The sequence below is a fragment of the Salvelinus sp. IW2-2015 genome, linkage group LG3 (assembly GCF_002910315.2).
Source record: "Salvelinus sp. IW2-2015 linkage group LG3, ASM291031v2, whole genome shotgun sequence".
Classification (NCBI taxonomy): domain Eukaryota; kingdom Metazoa; phylum Chordata; class Actinopteri; order Salmoniformes; family Salmonidae; genus Salvelinus; species Salvelinus sp. IW2-2015.
The window spans coordinates 16,695,508-16,711,804 of NC_036840.1; the positions used below are offsets into that span (position 1 = coordinate 16,695,508).

Below are 16,297 nucleotides of genomic sequence, written 5' to 3' on the forward strand. Positions count from 1 at the left end.
TAATGGTGAAAGCATACCGTGCCGACCAATGCTGGTGTCTGTCTATCACCTCTGACCAAAAAACATCGGCCGGCATTTCATATTAATTTCCCTGTGGCAACCCACTGCTAATAATTGTTGGTGTGGTCTGTTTTCCTCTTAAGGATGTTTTGCACGGAGACAGTTACGCAGGCAACACTCCTCTGCGCAGTGCATCATCAGTTTTTTCATTCAGAAGTGTCAAACTGATATTTTCCCCTGTTCTTTATCTCTATTGTTGTGGAAATATTCAGTTTGAGGCTTTTGATGTTGTTTCCTGTCAGTATGACTTAACTTCCTGAGAGAGCTGCAAACCTACCACGAAAATGAAATGTGTGAGAGAGAGAAAGAGAGAGAGGGAAAGAGAGAGAGGGAGAGAGAGCAATGGAGAGAGAGAGAGTGAGGTGAGAGGTTAGATACTTGGCTTGCCTGCACTCAGATAAGAGGAAACTGAGATCTGCCAGCATCCATACATTACAGACATTACAGAAAGGAGGTTTCAGCTGGTGTCCTGAGCTTGGTTAGGGGGCTGAAAGTCGACTCTATTGAGGGGATAGTGTTAGCAGTACAGTAGTGTGGAGTGGTCCACAGCCATGGAACAGGAGAAACTAGCCGTGTACCACGGAGCCATCAGCAGAGAGGAGGGGGAGATGAGGCTGTGGACAGCAGGACGGGACGGCAGCTACCTGATACGCAACAGTGAGAGTCTAGCTGGGCTCTACTGCCTCTGTGTGCTGTGAGTATCTTTCCAAGTATCTTGGAAAAAGTATTCAAATGTCATACTTGAGTAAAATAAAAGGCACCTTAATAGAAATTGACTCAAGAAAAAGTAGTTACCCCATTAAAATAATACTTGAGTAAAAGTGTAAAAGTATTTGGTTTTCAATATAATTAAATACAGTGGTGAGAAAAGTACTACTTGAGTACTTGAGTAAAAGTAAAAAGTCAAAATGCTATATTCCTTAATATTAAGCAAACCAGATTTTCTTGTTTTTTTTCAACAAATAAACCATTACAATCAATCGAAACAACTTCAATCCTCAATGAATTAATTTAACACCAGAGTCCTAAACTGCCTTGGCGGCACCAGGGAATCAAGGTGCAAGTAATTTTGCAGTTTATTCCAACAATGGGGGGGCACTAAAACTAAAGGAGGATTTACCTAAATTGGTCGAGACCAGAAGTTAACCAACCCTGCAAGCGGGTTTGGTATCTCATACTTTAATACTAGCAAGTTAGGTCAGTTGGAAGCTTGTGTAGTAGAGCTTTGTAAACAAAAAGGGAGTAATGAAGTGATCTATAGGACTTCATTGAGGACCAGCCAACCTTTTGATACGGGATGCAGTAGTGCAGCGGTGGAAAAAGTACTCAATTTTCATACTTGAGTAAAAGTATAGATACCTTAATAGAAAATGACTCAAGTAAAAGTTACCCAGTAAAATACTATTTGAGTTAAAGTCAAAGTATCTGTTTTTAAATGTACTTAAGTACAGTGGAGGTAAAGTACTAAATTGTCATACTTAAAAGTAAAAGTAAATGCTATATATCAAATTACTTATATTAAGCAAACCGACAGCATTTTGTACATTTAACACTCCAACACTCAAACTTAATTTACAAACTCAGTATTTGTGTTTAGTGAGTCCTCCAGATCAGAAGCAGTAGGGATGACAACACCTCATATACAGTAAATGCGTGAATTGGACCATAATTATATCCTGCCTAAGCATTCTAAAAGTAACAACTACTTTTTGGTTTCAGGGAAAATGTATGGGTCAGGGGAAATGTATGGAAGTTAAAAGTACATATTTTCTTTCGGAATGTAGTGAAGTAAAAGTAGTAAAAAATATAAATAGTAAAGTACAGATACAGTGCCTTCAGAAAGTATTCATACCCCTTGACTTATTCCACATTTTGTTGTGTTAGTCTGAATTCAAAATGGATAAAACAAATAATTGTATCTCACTCATTTACACACAATAGCCCATAATGACAAAGTGAAAACATGTGATTCCCACAGGGGACCAGTACGGAAATGTATGCACTCACTACTGTAAGTCGTTCTGGATAAGAGTGTCTGGTAAAAGTCCCTAAGAGCTTTCCACAACTTGATTGTGCAACATATGCCCATTATTCTCTTCAAAATTCTTCAAGCGCTTTCAAATTAGTTGTTGATCATTGCTAGACAACCATTTTCAGGTCTTGCCATAGATTTTCAAGCAGATGTAAGTCAAAACTGCAACTCAGCCGCTCAGGAAGATTCACAGTCTTCTTGGTAAGCAACTCCAGTGTATATTTGGCCTTGTGTTTTAGATTATTGTCCTGATGAAAGATGAATTCATCTCCCAGTGTCTGGTGGAAAGCAAACTGGAATGCAGGAAAACTCTAGGATTTTGCCTGTACTTAGCTCCATTCCATTTATTTTTATCCTAAAAATCTCCTCAGTCCTTAACAATTACAAGCATACCTATAACATGATGCAGCCACCACTATCTATGAAAATATTGAGAGTGGTACGCAGTAATGTCTTGTTTTGGATTTGCCTCAAACATAACACTTTGTATTCAGGACAAAAAGTGAATTGCTTTGCCACATTTTTTTTGTGGTATTACTTTATTGTCTTGTTGCAAATAGGATGTAGGTTTCGGAATATTTTTATTCTGTACAGGCTTCATTCTTTTCACTCTGGCAAATAGGTTAGTATTGTGGATAGGGCTGTGGCGGTCACAAAATTTCGTCATCTGGTGATTGTCAAGCAAATAACTGTCGATCTCACGGTAATTGACCTTTAATTAACACTTTTAGCATCTCCTGGCTTCCACACAAGCCACTGATGCAGACCTTTGGAACATCTACATTTTAAAAAGTATAATAAATCCATGTAATATAGCCTACACCTTCCCAATAAATCCAGTATTTTAGACAGGTCTAAAGAAGCATGATATGAAGAAAATGTAGTCTATTACAGAAGAACAGAGACGCATACTCTGAGTTGTCCTTATGTTAGGTCCTGATTTAGCTATGTCAAATGGCTGTGGGCTACACTAGTTCATTTAGCGGACAAGATTTGCTAAGAATGACGTGGCATTATTTTATAGTATGAGGAATACAATTGAACAATGCTGAAAAAAATAGAAAGGATATTTTCTCCAAATGATTTGAAGGAGTGTGCACATGCTGTATTGAGTGGTTAACAAAGAAATGGGTACTCCTATATGCTTAATTTAGAGTTATTAATGTAACTTTAGTTGTTCTACAAATGTTGGGTTAATATGTTTTGATTTTTAATACATTGAAAGGCTGCCTGATGTGACTCCAATGGTGATTTGATAAAAGTAGCTTGAAAGGCATGAGCTCTGCTTTGTTTTTTAGCGCAGACTGTACACACTACATCAGTCACTCATTCACAAGCACTTAGAATTTCACAGTGGCATCCCCTTTGTGTGGCCATAATGTACCCTAAAAATAATCCAGGACTTTTGCGGCCAGTGGCCATTGTGCGCTTCTCCCTGAGTGCTGCACGCTCCATCATGTTATTGTGTCTTTCTCACGTGCTACAAGTGAAGACAGACACATCGGGGACACAACTGCACGTGTCCTTATCCAATTCCAAGGTGCATATTGAAGATATTGGAAGAACTGTCCACATTTCCTTTTCATCAGCAACATCACTAGCCTATGTCAATCTACTATCCCCCATAGTACAAACGTTGGACCTATTCTATTCTGTGCAAGAAATTAATATTTCAAACATAGTCTGGGACAATTGTGGGATCCGAAAGATCCCAAATTAATACAACCACTAGCATCAAAAAAAAWTTTTTATGCAATGTGGCTGACAGATCAGAACATTTAGCTTAAAATGTTGATAAACTATAAGGCTATTTCTTCACATTATAAGCGCAGCAATGTGCATATGGTGGTAGGCTATAAGCGCGAATGTTCCATTAGCGAAAAACACCATTATCAAAAGTGAAAGCAAATACAATTATGCATTTAATGCTTTTATTATAAAGGTGCATTTTTATGTTGACAATTATCTTCCCCAAACTTGAAACTCACACGCTGCTTATGTATGCCAGTTAGGCTCTACACCCCTTGTAAAGCAGATTAATGTGCCTAATTTTAAGAAGATATTTGGCTACTTTAGTTGTGATACAAACCTTATTAAAACATATAGGCCTATGGGGTAAGCTACATGAGGTGTGAGACTATGATTCGAAAAAGTTGCAAAAAAAGGCATTGTTTCTCATGCTGGGCATCATTCACAAGTGATAATATATAATTCATAGGCTAGTGTTGTCACCCATCCGACTATTCTTGATTTAATCTTGTCTTTACATATACTAAATAATATATGTGTGAAATTAGTTTTGATTTAGAATGGACCATTATCATGCACCTGTATCGAAACACTATGCACATAAATAGTGAATGGAGGACGCTTTTCCCTGTGGTTTATCTTCATGCGAGCCATGTAGGCTATACTCCTGTTGAAAATATATGCAATGTGCTTAATATTAAGAAAGTTGAGAAATAAATAGAGTAGGCCTATTTTTTGTGGAGGCCATCACTCTTGTTTTCTTGCACAATTGCATAGCCTATTGAAATGTTGCACAACATGAAGTGTTTGATTAGATTTTTGAATATAATTGCATTGATGTCAGAGTTATTAGAGGGACAATAGAGTGCTGAGTACCAGGCAGTTAGAAAGTTTGGTAGGCTACTAATGACGATCAGCAGCTTCAGAGCTTGGAGAAGCTTAATTACCATGACTAAACTGTCATGTGGAATTTGACTGCATGACTCGTGACCGCCAGTGTGGAAGTAATATGGTTACCGCAACAGCCCTAATTGTGGAGTAACAACAATGTTGTTGATCCATCCTCAGTTTTCTCCTATCACAGCCATTAAACTCTGTAACTGTTTTAAAGTCACCATTTGCCTCATGGTGAAATCCCTGAGCGGTTTCCTTTATCTCCGGCAACTGAGTTAGGAAGGACGCCTGTATCTTTGTGGTGTCTGGGTGTATTGATATACCATCCAAAGTTTAATTAATAACTTCACCATGCTCAAAGGGATATTCAATGTCTGCTTTTTTATTTCTACCCATTACCAATAGGTGCCCTTGGAAAACATTGGAAACCTCCCTGGTCTTTATGGTTGAATTTGAAATGCACTGCTCGACTGAGGGACATTACAGATCATTGTATGTGTGGGGGTACAGAGATGAGGTAGTCATTCAAAAATCATGTTAAACACTAGTATTGCACACAGAGTGAGTCAATGCAACTTTATATGTGACTTGTTAAGGGCATTTTAATCCTGAACTTATTTAAGCTTGCCATAACAAAGGGTTTGAATACTTACTGACTGAAGACATTCCAGCTTTTCATTTTTAATTAATTTGTAAAAGCATAATTCACTTTGACGTTATGGGGTGTTGGTGTGTGGCAAGTGACAAAATCTCAATTAAATTTTAAATTCAGGCTGTAACACAACAAAATGTGGAAAAAGTAAATGGGTGTGATTGCTTTCTGAGGGTCTGTACCCGAAAAATGTACTTAACTAGTATTTTTACTTAAGTATTTTACACACACACACACACACACACACACACACACACACACACACACACACACACACACACACACACACACACACACACACACACACAACACACACATCACACACACACACACACACACACACACACACACACACACACAGTAATACTGACACTGTGATTGTCTGCTATGTGCATGGTCAAACTTACTGTGTGGGTGTGTGTGCAGGTATAAAGGCTATGTGTACACATATAGGCTGTCCCTGGATGTTGGAGGCTCCTGGACAACAGAGGTAAGACACTAGACCTCCCGTCTCTCTCTTTCTCTCTCACCCTCTCTATCTTACTCAAGCTCTCGCCACCACACTAACTGATGTTATTCCTGATTTCTCCTGTTTCTTTATCTCCCCATCTCTCATTCTCTCCCCCTCTTTCTTTCTTCCTCACCCTCTCTGTCTCTCTCTTCTAGACTACTCCCGGCGTGGAGAAACGATACTTTCGGAAAATTAAGAACTTGATAACAGCTTTCCAGAAACCAGGCCAAGGCATTGCTACACCTCTCCTCTACCCCGTAACCATGCAGAGTCACACGCACCCTGTCACCGCAGAGAATCATACACACCCTGGCAACATGAAAGCACACCCTAGCAGCCCGCCACCAACTCACACCACTCAGAATCATTACCAACAGTAGACAACAGCTTAGAGACACAGATGGAGACAGACTACGCTAGAGACAGACATTCTTGATGTGGGCCTGTATTCTTATGTTGTCATTGTGCTAGTCATTAATTTGAAAATAGCATTTGGTTTCAGTATCAAAACTTCAATGTGATCCTTAAATCTCTTTACATCTGTAGTATTGATGTTCTATATTGGTGTTTAAAATGTGTTTCTAAGACAGTATTGTTGCTATATTTGATTACAACTCAACTACATAGTTTCATGTCAGCCGATAAATAATATGCTTTGTTTTTAAAGTAAAATCATTTCTAACTGACAAATGAAAATTGCTACCAATGCTAATAAATAAATGCCATTGGTTAAAATGTAAGTTTCTGTAAAGTTGATCTATCTCACGCATGCATTGCACCTCATCATGGACAATCATCTGACCCTAACCCTAACCTCATCAGGGACCACAGCATCTCCAGTAAAGACTAAGGCCTTAATTAAATCAGATCAAGCTTTAATAACCCGCATTGACCGATATCACATAGTGGATGTTTTTGGTGGTGTTCGTGTAACTGCGGTATGAGCTGACAAATAGGTGAGTGGATGCTCTTGTGTGTTCCCACCGGGTTAGGAATTCAACGGGTCGAGAGAAAGTGTAGGCTAATGCATCTTTTCATCTAAAAGTGGATGGAGGGATTTATTGTCTATCAGTTTAATCGAGGAGTATTTTTATTTTATTTTAATAAAAAAAGGACTAAAAAGGACTAAAAAGGACTACCTTTATTTAACTAGGCAAGTCAGTTAAGAACAAATTCTTATTTTCAATGACAGCCTAGGAACAGGCTGCCTTGTTCAGGGGCAGAACAGCAGATTTTTACCTTGTCAGCTCAAGGATTTGATCTTGCAACCTTTTGGTTACTAGTCCAACTCTCTAACCACTAGGCTACCTGCCGCCCCAGTAGACAATAGAACATCACGCAATCATGTGTTTGAATTTGTAACACGGCTGCATGGGATTTGTCGGATTATAAATCTGGTGTGGTTTCATTGCATCCAATTGCAGTGTTTGTGATAGCGTAATGGAAGGAGCGGCTTGTGGATTTAACAGCTCTAATGCAGTTCACCTGACACCTCCAAAACAACTACTATGCCGGTGTCGGCTAGGATCTGTTTGAATCTAGCCCTAACTATAACCCTATATCTCTGTAGTGACTGGATGGAAAATTACTGAGGATAATAGCGGACGATATTGCCACTCCTATTTGCCATATCTTCAATCTAAGCCTACTAGAAAGTGTGTACCCTCAGGCCTGTAGGGAAGCAAAAGTAATTATGCTACCCAAGAATAGGAAAGCCCCCTTCACTGGCTCAAATAGCCAACCAATCAGCCTGTTATCAACCCTCAGTAAACTTTTGGGAAAAGTTGTGCTTGACCAGATACAATGCTATTTTGCTATTTTACTGTAAACAAATGGACAACATACTTTCATCACGCTTATAGGAAGGACATTTAACAAGCACAGCCCTTACACAAATGACTGATATTTGGCTGAGAGAAATTGATGATTAAACAATTGTGGGAACTCTTTTGTTAGACTTCAGTGCGGCTTTTGACATTATTGATCATGGTCTGCTGATGGAAAAACATATGTGTTATGGCTTTACACCCCCTGCTATATTGTGGATAAAGAGTTACCTGTCTAACAGAACACAGAGGGTGTTCTTTAATGGAAGCCTCTCCGACATAATCCAGGTAGAATCTTACTTTTTTCAATCTTTACTAATGACATGAGTCATTACTAATGGCCTTGAGTAAAGCCAGTGTTTCTATGTATGCGGATGACTCAACACTATACACGTTAGCTACTACAGCAAGTGAAATCAATGCTGCAGTTAGCTTCAGAATGGGTGGCAAGAATTAAGTTAGTCCTAAATACAAAAACTTAAAGCATTGTGTTGGGACATTTCATTCACTAAACCATAAACCTTAACTAAATGAGGAAAATGTGGAAAATGAGCAAGTTGAGGTGACTAAACTGCTTGGATTAACCCTGGATTGTAAACTGTCATGGTCAAAACATGTTCATACAACAGTAGCTATGATGGGGAGAAGTCTTTCCATAATAATGCGCTCCTCTGCATATTTAACAACACTATGAGCAAGGCAGGTGCTACATGCTTTAGTTTTGTCGCACCTGGACTATTGTTCAGTCGTGTGGTCAGGTGCCACAAAGAGGGACCTCGGAAAGTTACAGTCGGCTCAGAACAGGTCAGCACGGCTGGCCGTTAAATGTACACAGAGCACTAACTTTAATAACATGCATGTAAATCTCTCATGGCTCAAAGTAGAGGAGAGATTGACTTCATCATTACTTGTTTTTGTAAGAAGTGTTGACATGCTGAATGCACAGAGGTGTCTGTTCAAACTACTAGCACACAGCTCGGACACACATTCATACCCCACAAGAAATGCCACCAAAGGCCTCTTCAAAATCCCCAAGTCAAGAACAGACTATGGCAGGCACACAGTACTACATAGAGCCATGGCTACATTTCCATGGCTACATTTCTATTCCACATCAGGTAACTGATGCAAGCAGTAGGATTTGATTATTATTTTTTTGATAAAAATTCACCTTATGGAACAGGGAGGACTGTGAAGACACACAGAGGCACAGACACATGATAAGAAATGCACTCTACAGACACGTACACATGGATGTTGTATTGTAAATATGTGATAGTGGAGTTGTGGCCTGAGGGAACACACTAAATGTATTGGGTAAAGTGTTATGAAATGTAATGTCAAGTAATATTTTAAACTGTATATAACTGTTTTAATGTTGCTGGACCCCAGGACAGTAGCTGCTGCCTTGGAAGCAGCTAATGGAGATCCTTAATAAATACAAACACATTTCTACAGAGAAAGAGAAAGAGAGAGAGTATGAGGGAGTGAGATATTAAAAAGAGAAACATCTTTCTCTCTATTTCCTGTGTGTGCAATCGTCTCGTAGCTCTTCACACGTTTGCAAAACTCTCCCACACTATCTGTTGTTTCTTTCTTTCTGTGAATCCCTAGCAACACACTGATGGATGGTGTGTGTGTGTGTGTGTGTGTGTGTGTGTGTGTGTGTGTGTGTGTGTGTGTGTGTGTGTGTGTGTGTGTGTGTGTGTGTCTGTGTCTGTGAGTGTGTCTGTGTCTGTGAGTGTGTCTGTGTCTGTGTCTGTGAGTGTGTCTGTGTGTCTGTGAGTGTGTAAGGGTGTGTGTGCATGTTTGTGTGTGTATACAATGTCTTACCTCTCTTTTGTGTTTTAACATTAATATTATTATCTCCATGTTCTAATATATGCTTATAGCCACCAGAAGTATTTTTAATTACATTTTTAAATCATCACTGTATGTCTAAGAAATCACTGTGTGTGTTTATTTACTGAACATAATTCCAAAATATACATTTTAATAATTTATTTCCCTGATTCTCCGTTGTCCATTGAAATGCTCACTCTGACGGTGTGGGCGTTAGGATAAAATAATAGCATCACCGCCAATAGCATCATCGAGGACACACAGCGTTTTATGATATTTAAAAAAAAAAAATGTTTATTTTACCTTTATTTAACTAGGCAAGTCAGTTAAGAACAAATTCTTATTTTCAATGATGGCCTAGGAACAGTGGGTTAACTGCCTTGTTCAGGGGCAGAACGACAGATTTTTACCTTGTCAGCTCGGGGATGTATTGTAATGTTTTAAAAATAGTATAGCTGCCTTAATTTTGCTGGAACCCAGAAAGTTTAGCTGCTGCCAAGGGGGATCCGTAATAAATAGATATACAAATACAAAATAAATGAGCTAACTAACTCCGTGTAACGATTGTCTTCGGGAGAAAGAGAGGAGGACCAAAGCGCAGCGTGGTAAGTGTTCATGGTGATGTTTTTAATTAAACTCAGAACACTAAACAAAACAATAAACGATGTGAACAAACGAAACAGTACCGTGTGGCGACAAACACTGACACGGAAGACAAACACCCACAAACCAAAAGACAAAACAGGCTACCTAAATATGGTTCCCAATCAGAGTCAACGACTAACACCTGCCTCTGATTGAGAACCATATCAGGCCAAACACAGAAACAGACAAACTAGACATACAACATAGAATGCCCACTCAGATCACACCCTGACCAAACAAAACATATAAACATACAAAGCAAACTATCGTCAGGGCGTGACACTCCGTCTCTGGCTTCATCAGGAAATGCATCGCCGACGTTGTCCCAACAGTGAAGATTCACTGCTTCCCCAATCAAAACCCTTGGATTAACACTGAGGTACGCACCAAACTAAAGGACAGAGCTACCGCACACAAGGCTATCGCAGACAACCCCGAGGCTATGGCTGAGGACACGAACCCATGCAAGAAGTCCCTCTATGACCTCAGAGCCATCAAACAGGGAAAAGGACAATAAAGGAATATATTACACCGTCTCCGATGCGCAACGCATGTGGCAGGGGCTACTGTCCTTTACGGATTACAAGGAACAGCTAGCCGTGATCTATCCAACGATGTCTCTCTACCAGACGAGCTCAATGCATTTTATGCACGCTTCGACAAAACAACTAAGCCGTGCACAAGGGTCCCCTCTGTGCCAGAAGACTGGGTGATCTCGCTCTCCGAGGACAACGTGAGTAATGTTTTTAATCGGGTCAATACTCGCAAGGTCACAGGGCCAGACGGTATTCCTTGGCTCGTTCTCAGAGGATGCAAAGACCAGCTGGCAGGAATCCTCACAGTCATTTTCAGCCACTCCTTGTCCCAGTCTGTAATCCCCACTTGTCTCAAGATGATCACCATCATTCCTGGTCCCAATAACTCTAAGGCTACCTGCCACAATGACTATTGATTGGCATTAGTATTTATCTATTTATGCTGCTACTGGTCACTATTACTCCAGTTTACATCAAATCAAATCAAATCAAATCAAATTTATTTTATATAGCCCTTCGTATATCAGCTAATATCTCAAAGTGCTGTACAGAAACCCAGCCTAAAACCCCAAACAGCAAGCAATGCAGGTGTAGAAGCACGGTGGCTAGGAAAAACTCCCTAGAAAGGCCAAAACCTAGGAAGAAACCTAGAGAGGAACCAGGCTATGAGGGGTGGCCAGTCCTCTTCTGGCTGTGCCAGGTGGAGATTATAACAGAACATGGCCAAGATGTTCAAATGTTCATAAATGACCAGCATGGTCAAATAATAATAATCACAGTAGTTATCGAGGGTCTAGCACGTCAGCACCAAATGTCAGTTGGCTTTTCATAGCCGATCATTAAGAGTATCTCTACCGCTCCTGCGGTCTCTAGAGAGTTGAAAACAGCAGGTCTGGGACAGGTAGCACGTCCGGTGTACAGGTCAGGGTTCCATAGCCGCAGGCAGAACAGTTGAAACTGGAACAGCAGCACGGCCAGGTGGACTGGGGACAGCAAGGAGTCATCATGCCCGGTAGTCCTGACGCATGGTCCTAGGGCTCAGGTCCTCCGAGAGAGAGAAAGAAAGAGAGAAGGAGAGAATTAGAGAGAGCATACTTAAATTCACACAGGACACAGGATAAGACAGGAGAAGTACTCCGGATATAACCAACTGACCCTAGCCACCCGACACATAAACTAATGCAGCATAAATACTGGAGGCTGAGACAGGAGGGGTCAGGAGACACTGTGGCCCCATCCGATGAAACCCCCGGACAGGGCCAAACAGGAAGGATATAACCCCACCCACTTTGCCAAAGCACAGCCCCCGCACCACTAGAGGGATATCTTCAACCACCAACTTACAATCCTGAGACAAGGCCGAGTATAGCCCACAAAGATCTCCACCACAGCACCAACCCAGACAGGAAGATCACGTCAGTAACTCAACCCACTCAAGTGACGCACCCCTCCTAGGGACGGCATGAAAGAGCACCAGTAAGCCAGTGACTCAGCCCCTGTAATAGGGTTACATTAGTATATTACCATAAGTATTTATAAGTATTTATACTATTTATACACTGAGTATACAAACATTAACTTCTTATGGCTGGGGGTAGTATTGAGTAGCTTGGATGAATAGCGTGCCCAGAGTAAACTGCCTGCTACTCAGGCCCAGTTGCTAATATATGCATAGTATTTGTAGATTTGGGTAGATCTGAGGTTTCTAAAAATGTTTGAATGATGTCTGTGAGTATAACAAAACTCATATGGCAGGCAAAAACCTGAGAAAAAATCCAACCAGGAAGTGGGAAATCTGAGGTTTGTAGTTTTTCAACTCATCTATCGAATATACAGTGGGATAGTGGTCATATTGCACTTCCTAAGGCTTCCAATAGATGTCAACAGTCTTTAGAACCTTGTTTGATGCTTCTACTGTGAGGGAGGGGGGAATGAGGGCAGAATGCCATGAGCTGACCACGCGTGTTCACGTGAGAGTTGTGTTCCATTGCATTTCTGAAGACAAAGTAATTCTCCGGTTGGAAAATTATTGAAGATTTATGTTAAAAACATCCTAAAGATTGATTCATACTTCGTTTGACATGTTTCTACGAACTGTAATATGACTTTGTCTGAACTTTCGCATGGACTTGCCGCCCGTCGTCAGTTTGGATTGTGTACTGAACGCGCAAACAAAAAGGAGGTATTTGGACATAAATTGTGGAACTGGGATTCCTGGAAGTGCATTCTGATGAAGATCATCAAAGGTAAGTGAATATTTATAATGCTATTCTGACATCTGTTGACTCCACAACATGGCGGATATCTTTATGGCTTGTTTGGGCTTTGAGCGCTGTACTCAGATTATAGCATGGTGTGCTTTTTCCGTAAAGTTTTAAAAAAACTGACACAGCGGTTGCATTAACTTCTCTAGGATAGGGGGCAGCATTTTCACTTTTGGATAAATAGCATGCCCAATTTCAACTTCCTTCTACTCACCCCCAGAATATAAGATATGCATATTATTAGTAGATTTGGATAGAAAACACTCTGAAGATTCTAAAACTGTTTGAATCATGTATGTCAGTATAACAGAACTTATGTAGCAGGCAAAACGCCGAGGACTAACCATTCAGATTTTCTTTTTTTTTAGGTCACTGTCTGTTCAATAAGTTTTCATTGGGATACTAGATTTCTAATCAACCTGTTTGCAGTTCCTACCGCTTCCACTGGATGTCACCAGTCGTTGGAAATTGGTTGAGGTTATTCCTTTGTGCAATGAAGAAGTACGGCCATCTGGAATCAGTGTAACGTTATGTGTACTGTTTGAGAGTTGCGCAAGACTAGAAAAGTAGCGTTAGTTTGTTGTCCTCCTGTATTGAAAACAGATAGACCCCTCTTCAATTTGATCGATTATTAACGTTTAAAAATACCTAAAGTTGTATTACAAAAGTAGTTTGAAATGTTTTGGCAAAGTTTAGAGGTAATTTTTGAGATATTTTGTAGTGACGTTACGCAAATTGGAAGCTGTTTTTTTCTGGATCAAACGCGTCAAATACATGGACAATTTGGATATATATGGACGGAATTAGTCAAACAAAAGGACCATTTGTGATGTTTATGGGACATATTGGAGTGCCAACAAAAGAAGCTCGTCAAAGGTAAGGCATGATTTATATTTTATTTCTGCGTTTTGTGTTGCGCCTGCAGGGTTGAAATATGCTACACTCGCTTTGTTTACTGTTGTGCTATCATCAGATAATAGCATCTTATGCTTTTGCCGAAAAGCCTTTTTGAAATCTGACATGTTGGCTGGATTCACAACGAGTGTAGCTTTCATTTGGTATCTTACATGTGTGATTTAATGAAAGTTTGATTTTATATCATTTTTTGAATTTGGCGCTCTACATTTTCCCTGGCTATTGGCCAAGAGAGCGTCCCACATATCCCAGAGAGGTTAACGAGAGGTTTATCTAAAGTTCCATGTATAATACTTGTATCTTTTAGCAATGTTTATTATGAGTTTAAATTGATGTGGCTCTCTGCAAAATCACCGGATGTTTTGGAGGCAAAACATTACTGAATATAACGCGCCAATGTAAACTAAGATTTTTGGATATAAATATGAACTATATCGAACAAAACATACATCTATTCTGTAACATGAAGTCCTATGAGTGTCATCTGATGAAGATCATCAAAGGTTAGTGATGAATTTTATCTCTATTTCTGCTTTTTGTGACTCCTCTCTTTGGCTGGAAAAATGGCTGTGTTTTTCTGTGAATAGGTGCTGACCTAACATAATGATATGTTGTGCTTTCGTCGTAAAGCCTTTTTGAAATCGGACACTGTGGTGGGATTAACAACAAGTTTATCTATAATAAAATGGTGTAAAATACTTGTATGTGTGAGGAATATTAATTATGAGATTTCTGTTGTTTTGAATTTGGCGCCCTGCACTTTCATTGGCTGTTGTCATATCGATCCCGTTAACGGGATCCCAGCCATAAGAAGTTTTAAGGACACCTACTCTTCCATGACATAAACTGACCAGGTGAATCCAGGTGAAAGCTATGGTCCCTTATTGATGTCACTTGTTAAATCCACTTGAATCAATGTGGATGAAGGGGAGGAGACAGGTTAAAGAAGGATTTTTAAACCTTGAGACAATTGAAACACGGATTGTGTATGTGTGCCATTCAGAGGGTGAATGGGCAATACAAAATAAGTAAAGGCCTTTGAACGCAATATGGTAGTAGGTTCCAGGCTCACCAGTTTGTGTCAAAAACTGCACCCCGCTGGGATTTTCACACGCAACAGTTTCCACCAAAAAACTAAATAAGTACGTTTACATTCACACTAAAATAATTCAAACTCATGATTATTGCAGCAGGCAGAGTATGGCATTAGTCATGCTGTATACACTTTCTACTTGCAAAGCATGTAAACATTTTAATATAACTATTCAGGCTATTCACAGTTCATTTAAACCAATTGTGGCAGGCTCAAGGGGGTGGGGTTTTCACATCACCAAGTTCAATAACCAAACACACACACAAAGCACAACTAGAATACAAATGGGGAATTTATTAGGGAGATTTGCACACTGTGGGAAAGGGGGTAATTCAGCAACCAGTTCACAGTCCACAATCCACAGTCCACAGTCCATTCTCATTGTCCGTTCCATTCTCCAGGGGTAATCCTAAAACTTGGGTCCTCAGCCAAACCGGTTCGGTACACAGTGGGGATAATCAGACAGTCCAGTTCACAACGGGTAATCACACAGATAATTCTCTCTCTTCTCACACTCTCCATAACACACGTTTCCCTCTCAGTCCTCTCCCTGTTTGTGCAGTCCGCTTCCTCTTTTATTCCTAAACACTCCATGGCTCAATGAGTCACAGGCTTGCCTCTGTCACGACTTCCGCCGAAATCGGGTCCTCCCCTTGTTCGGGTGGCGCTCGGCGGTCGGCGTCGCCGGTCTTCTAGCCATCGTCGATCCACTTTTCATTTTCCATTTGTTTTGTCTTGTTTTTCCTCACACCTGGTTCCAATTCCCTCATTTGCTTGTTGTGTATTTAACCCTCTGTCCCCCCCATGTCTTTCTGTGAGATTGTTTATTGTAGTGCTTGTGCACGTTCCCCGGGAGCGCACAACGGGTTATTTTTGTGCCCATTTATTCTTGTTGTTCTGGATGCCGTTGGTTTTGCTTAATAAATCTCCGGTGATTACCCAGTTCTGCTCTCCTGCGCCTGACTTCTCTGCCGCCAATTACGCACCCCGCACAGCCTCTTTGGGGGAGGAAGTCCATATAAAGCTCGGGGGTGGATCAGCCAGCTGCAAGTTATCTCACTTCAATCARCCACTCCCCACACCTCTCCCTGCCATCTGCCACACTATTCAATAATGTACTTGCAATAACATTCTTGGAAAATAACTGTAATTCTGCAAATGTAAAAACATCAAAGTGATTGTATTAAATACAATTCCCAATGTACTTTGTTATTTGTATCACAATAATAATTTAGAATATGCTCACTTAGCATGATACATTCGGTAATGTATGCTGGA

At 40.2% G+C, this 16,297-nt stretch overlaps 1 protein-coding gene across 1 annotated transcript; it reads left to right on the forward strand.

Annotated features, from left to right (window-relative positions):
• The first annotated feature begins 397 nt into the window (after positions 1 to 397).
• On the forward strand, positions 398 to 6,625 carry sh2d1ab (SH2 domain containing 1A duplicate b). Its single transcript, XM_024012390.2, has 3 exons — positions 398 to 754; positions 5,814 to 5,877; positions 6,054 to 6,625. Exons 1-3 carry the CDS (start codon positions 612 to 614, stop codon positions 6,276 to 6,278), a joined length of 432 nt encoding a protein of 143 aa, XP_023868158.1. The 5' UTR covers positions 398 to 611; the 3' UTR covers positions 6,279 to 6,625.
• The last annotated feature ends 9,672 nt before the right edge of the window (positions 6,626 to 16,297 follow it).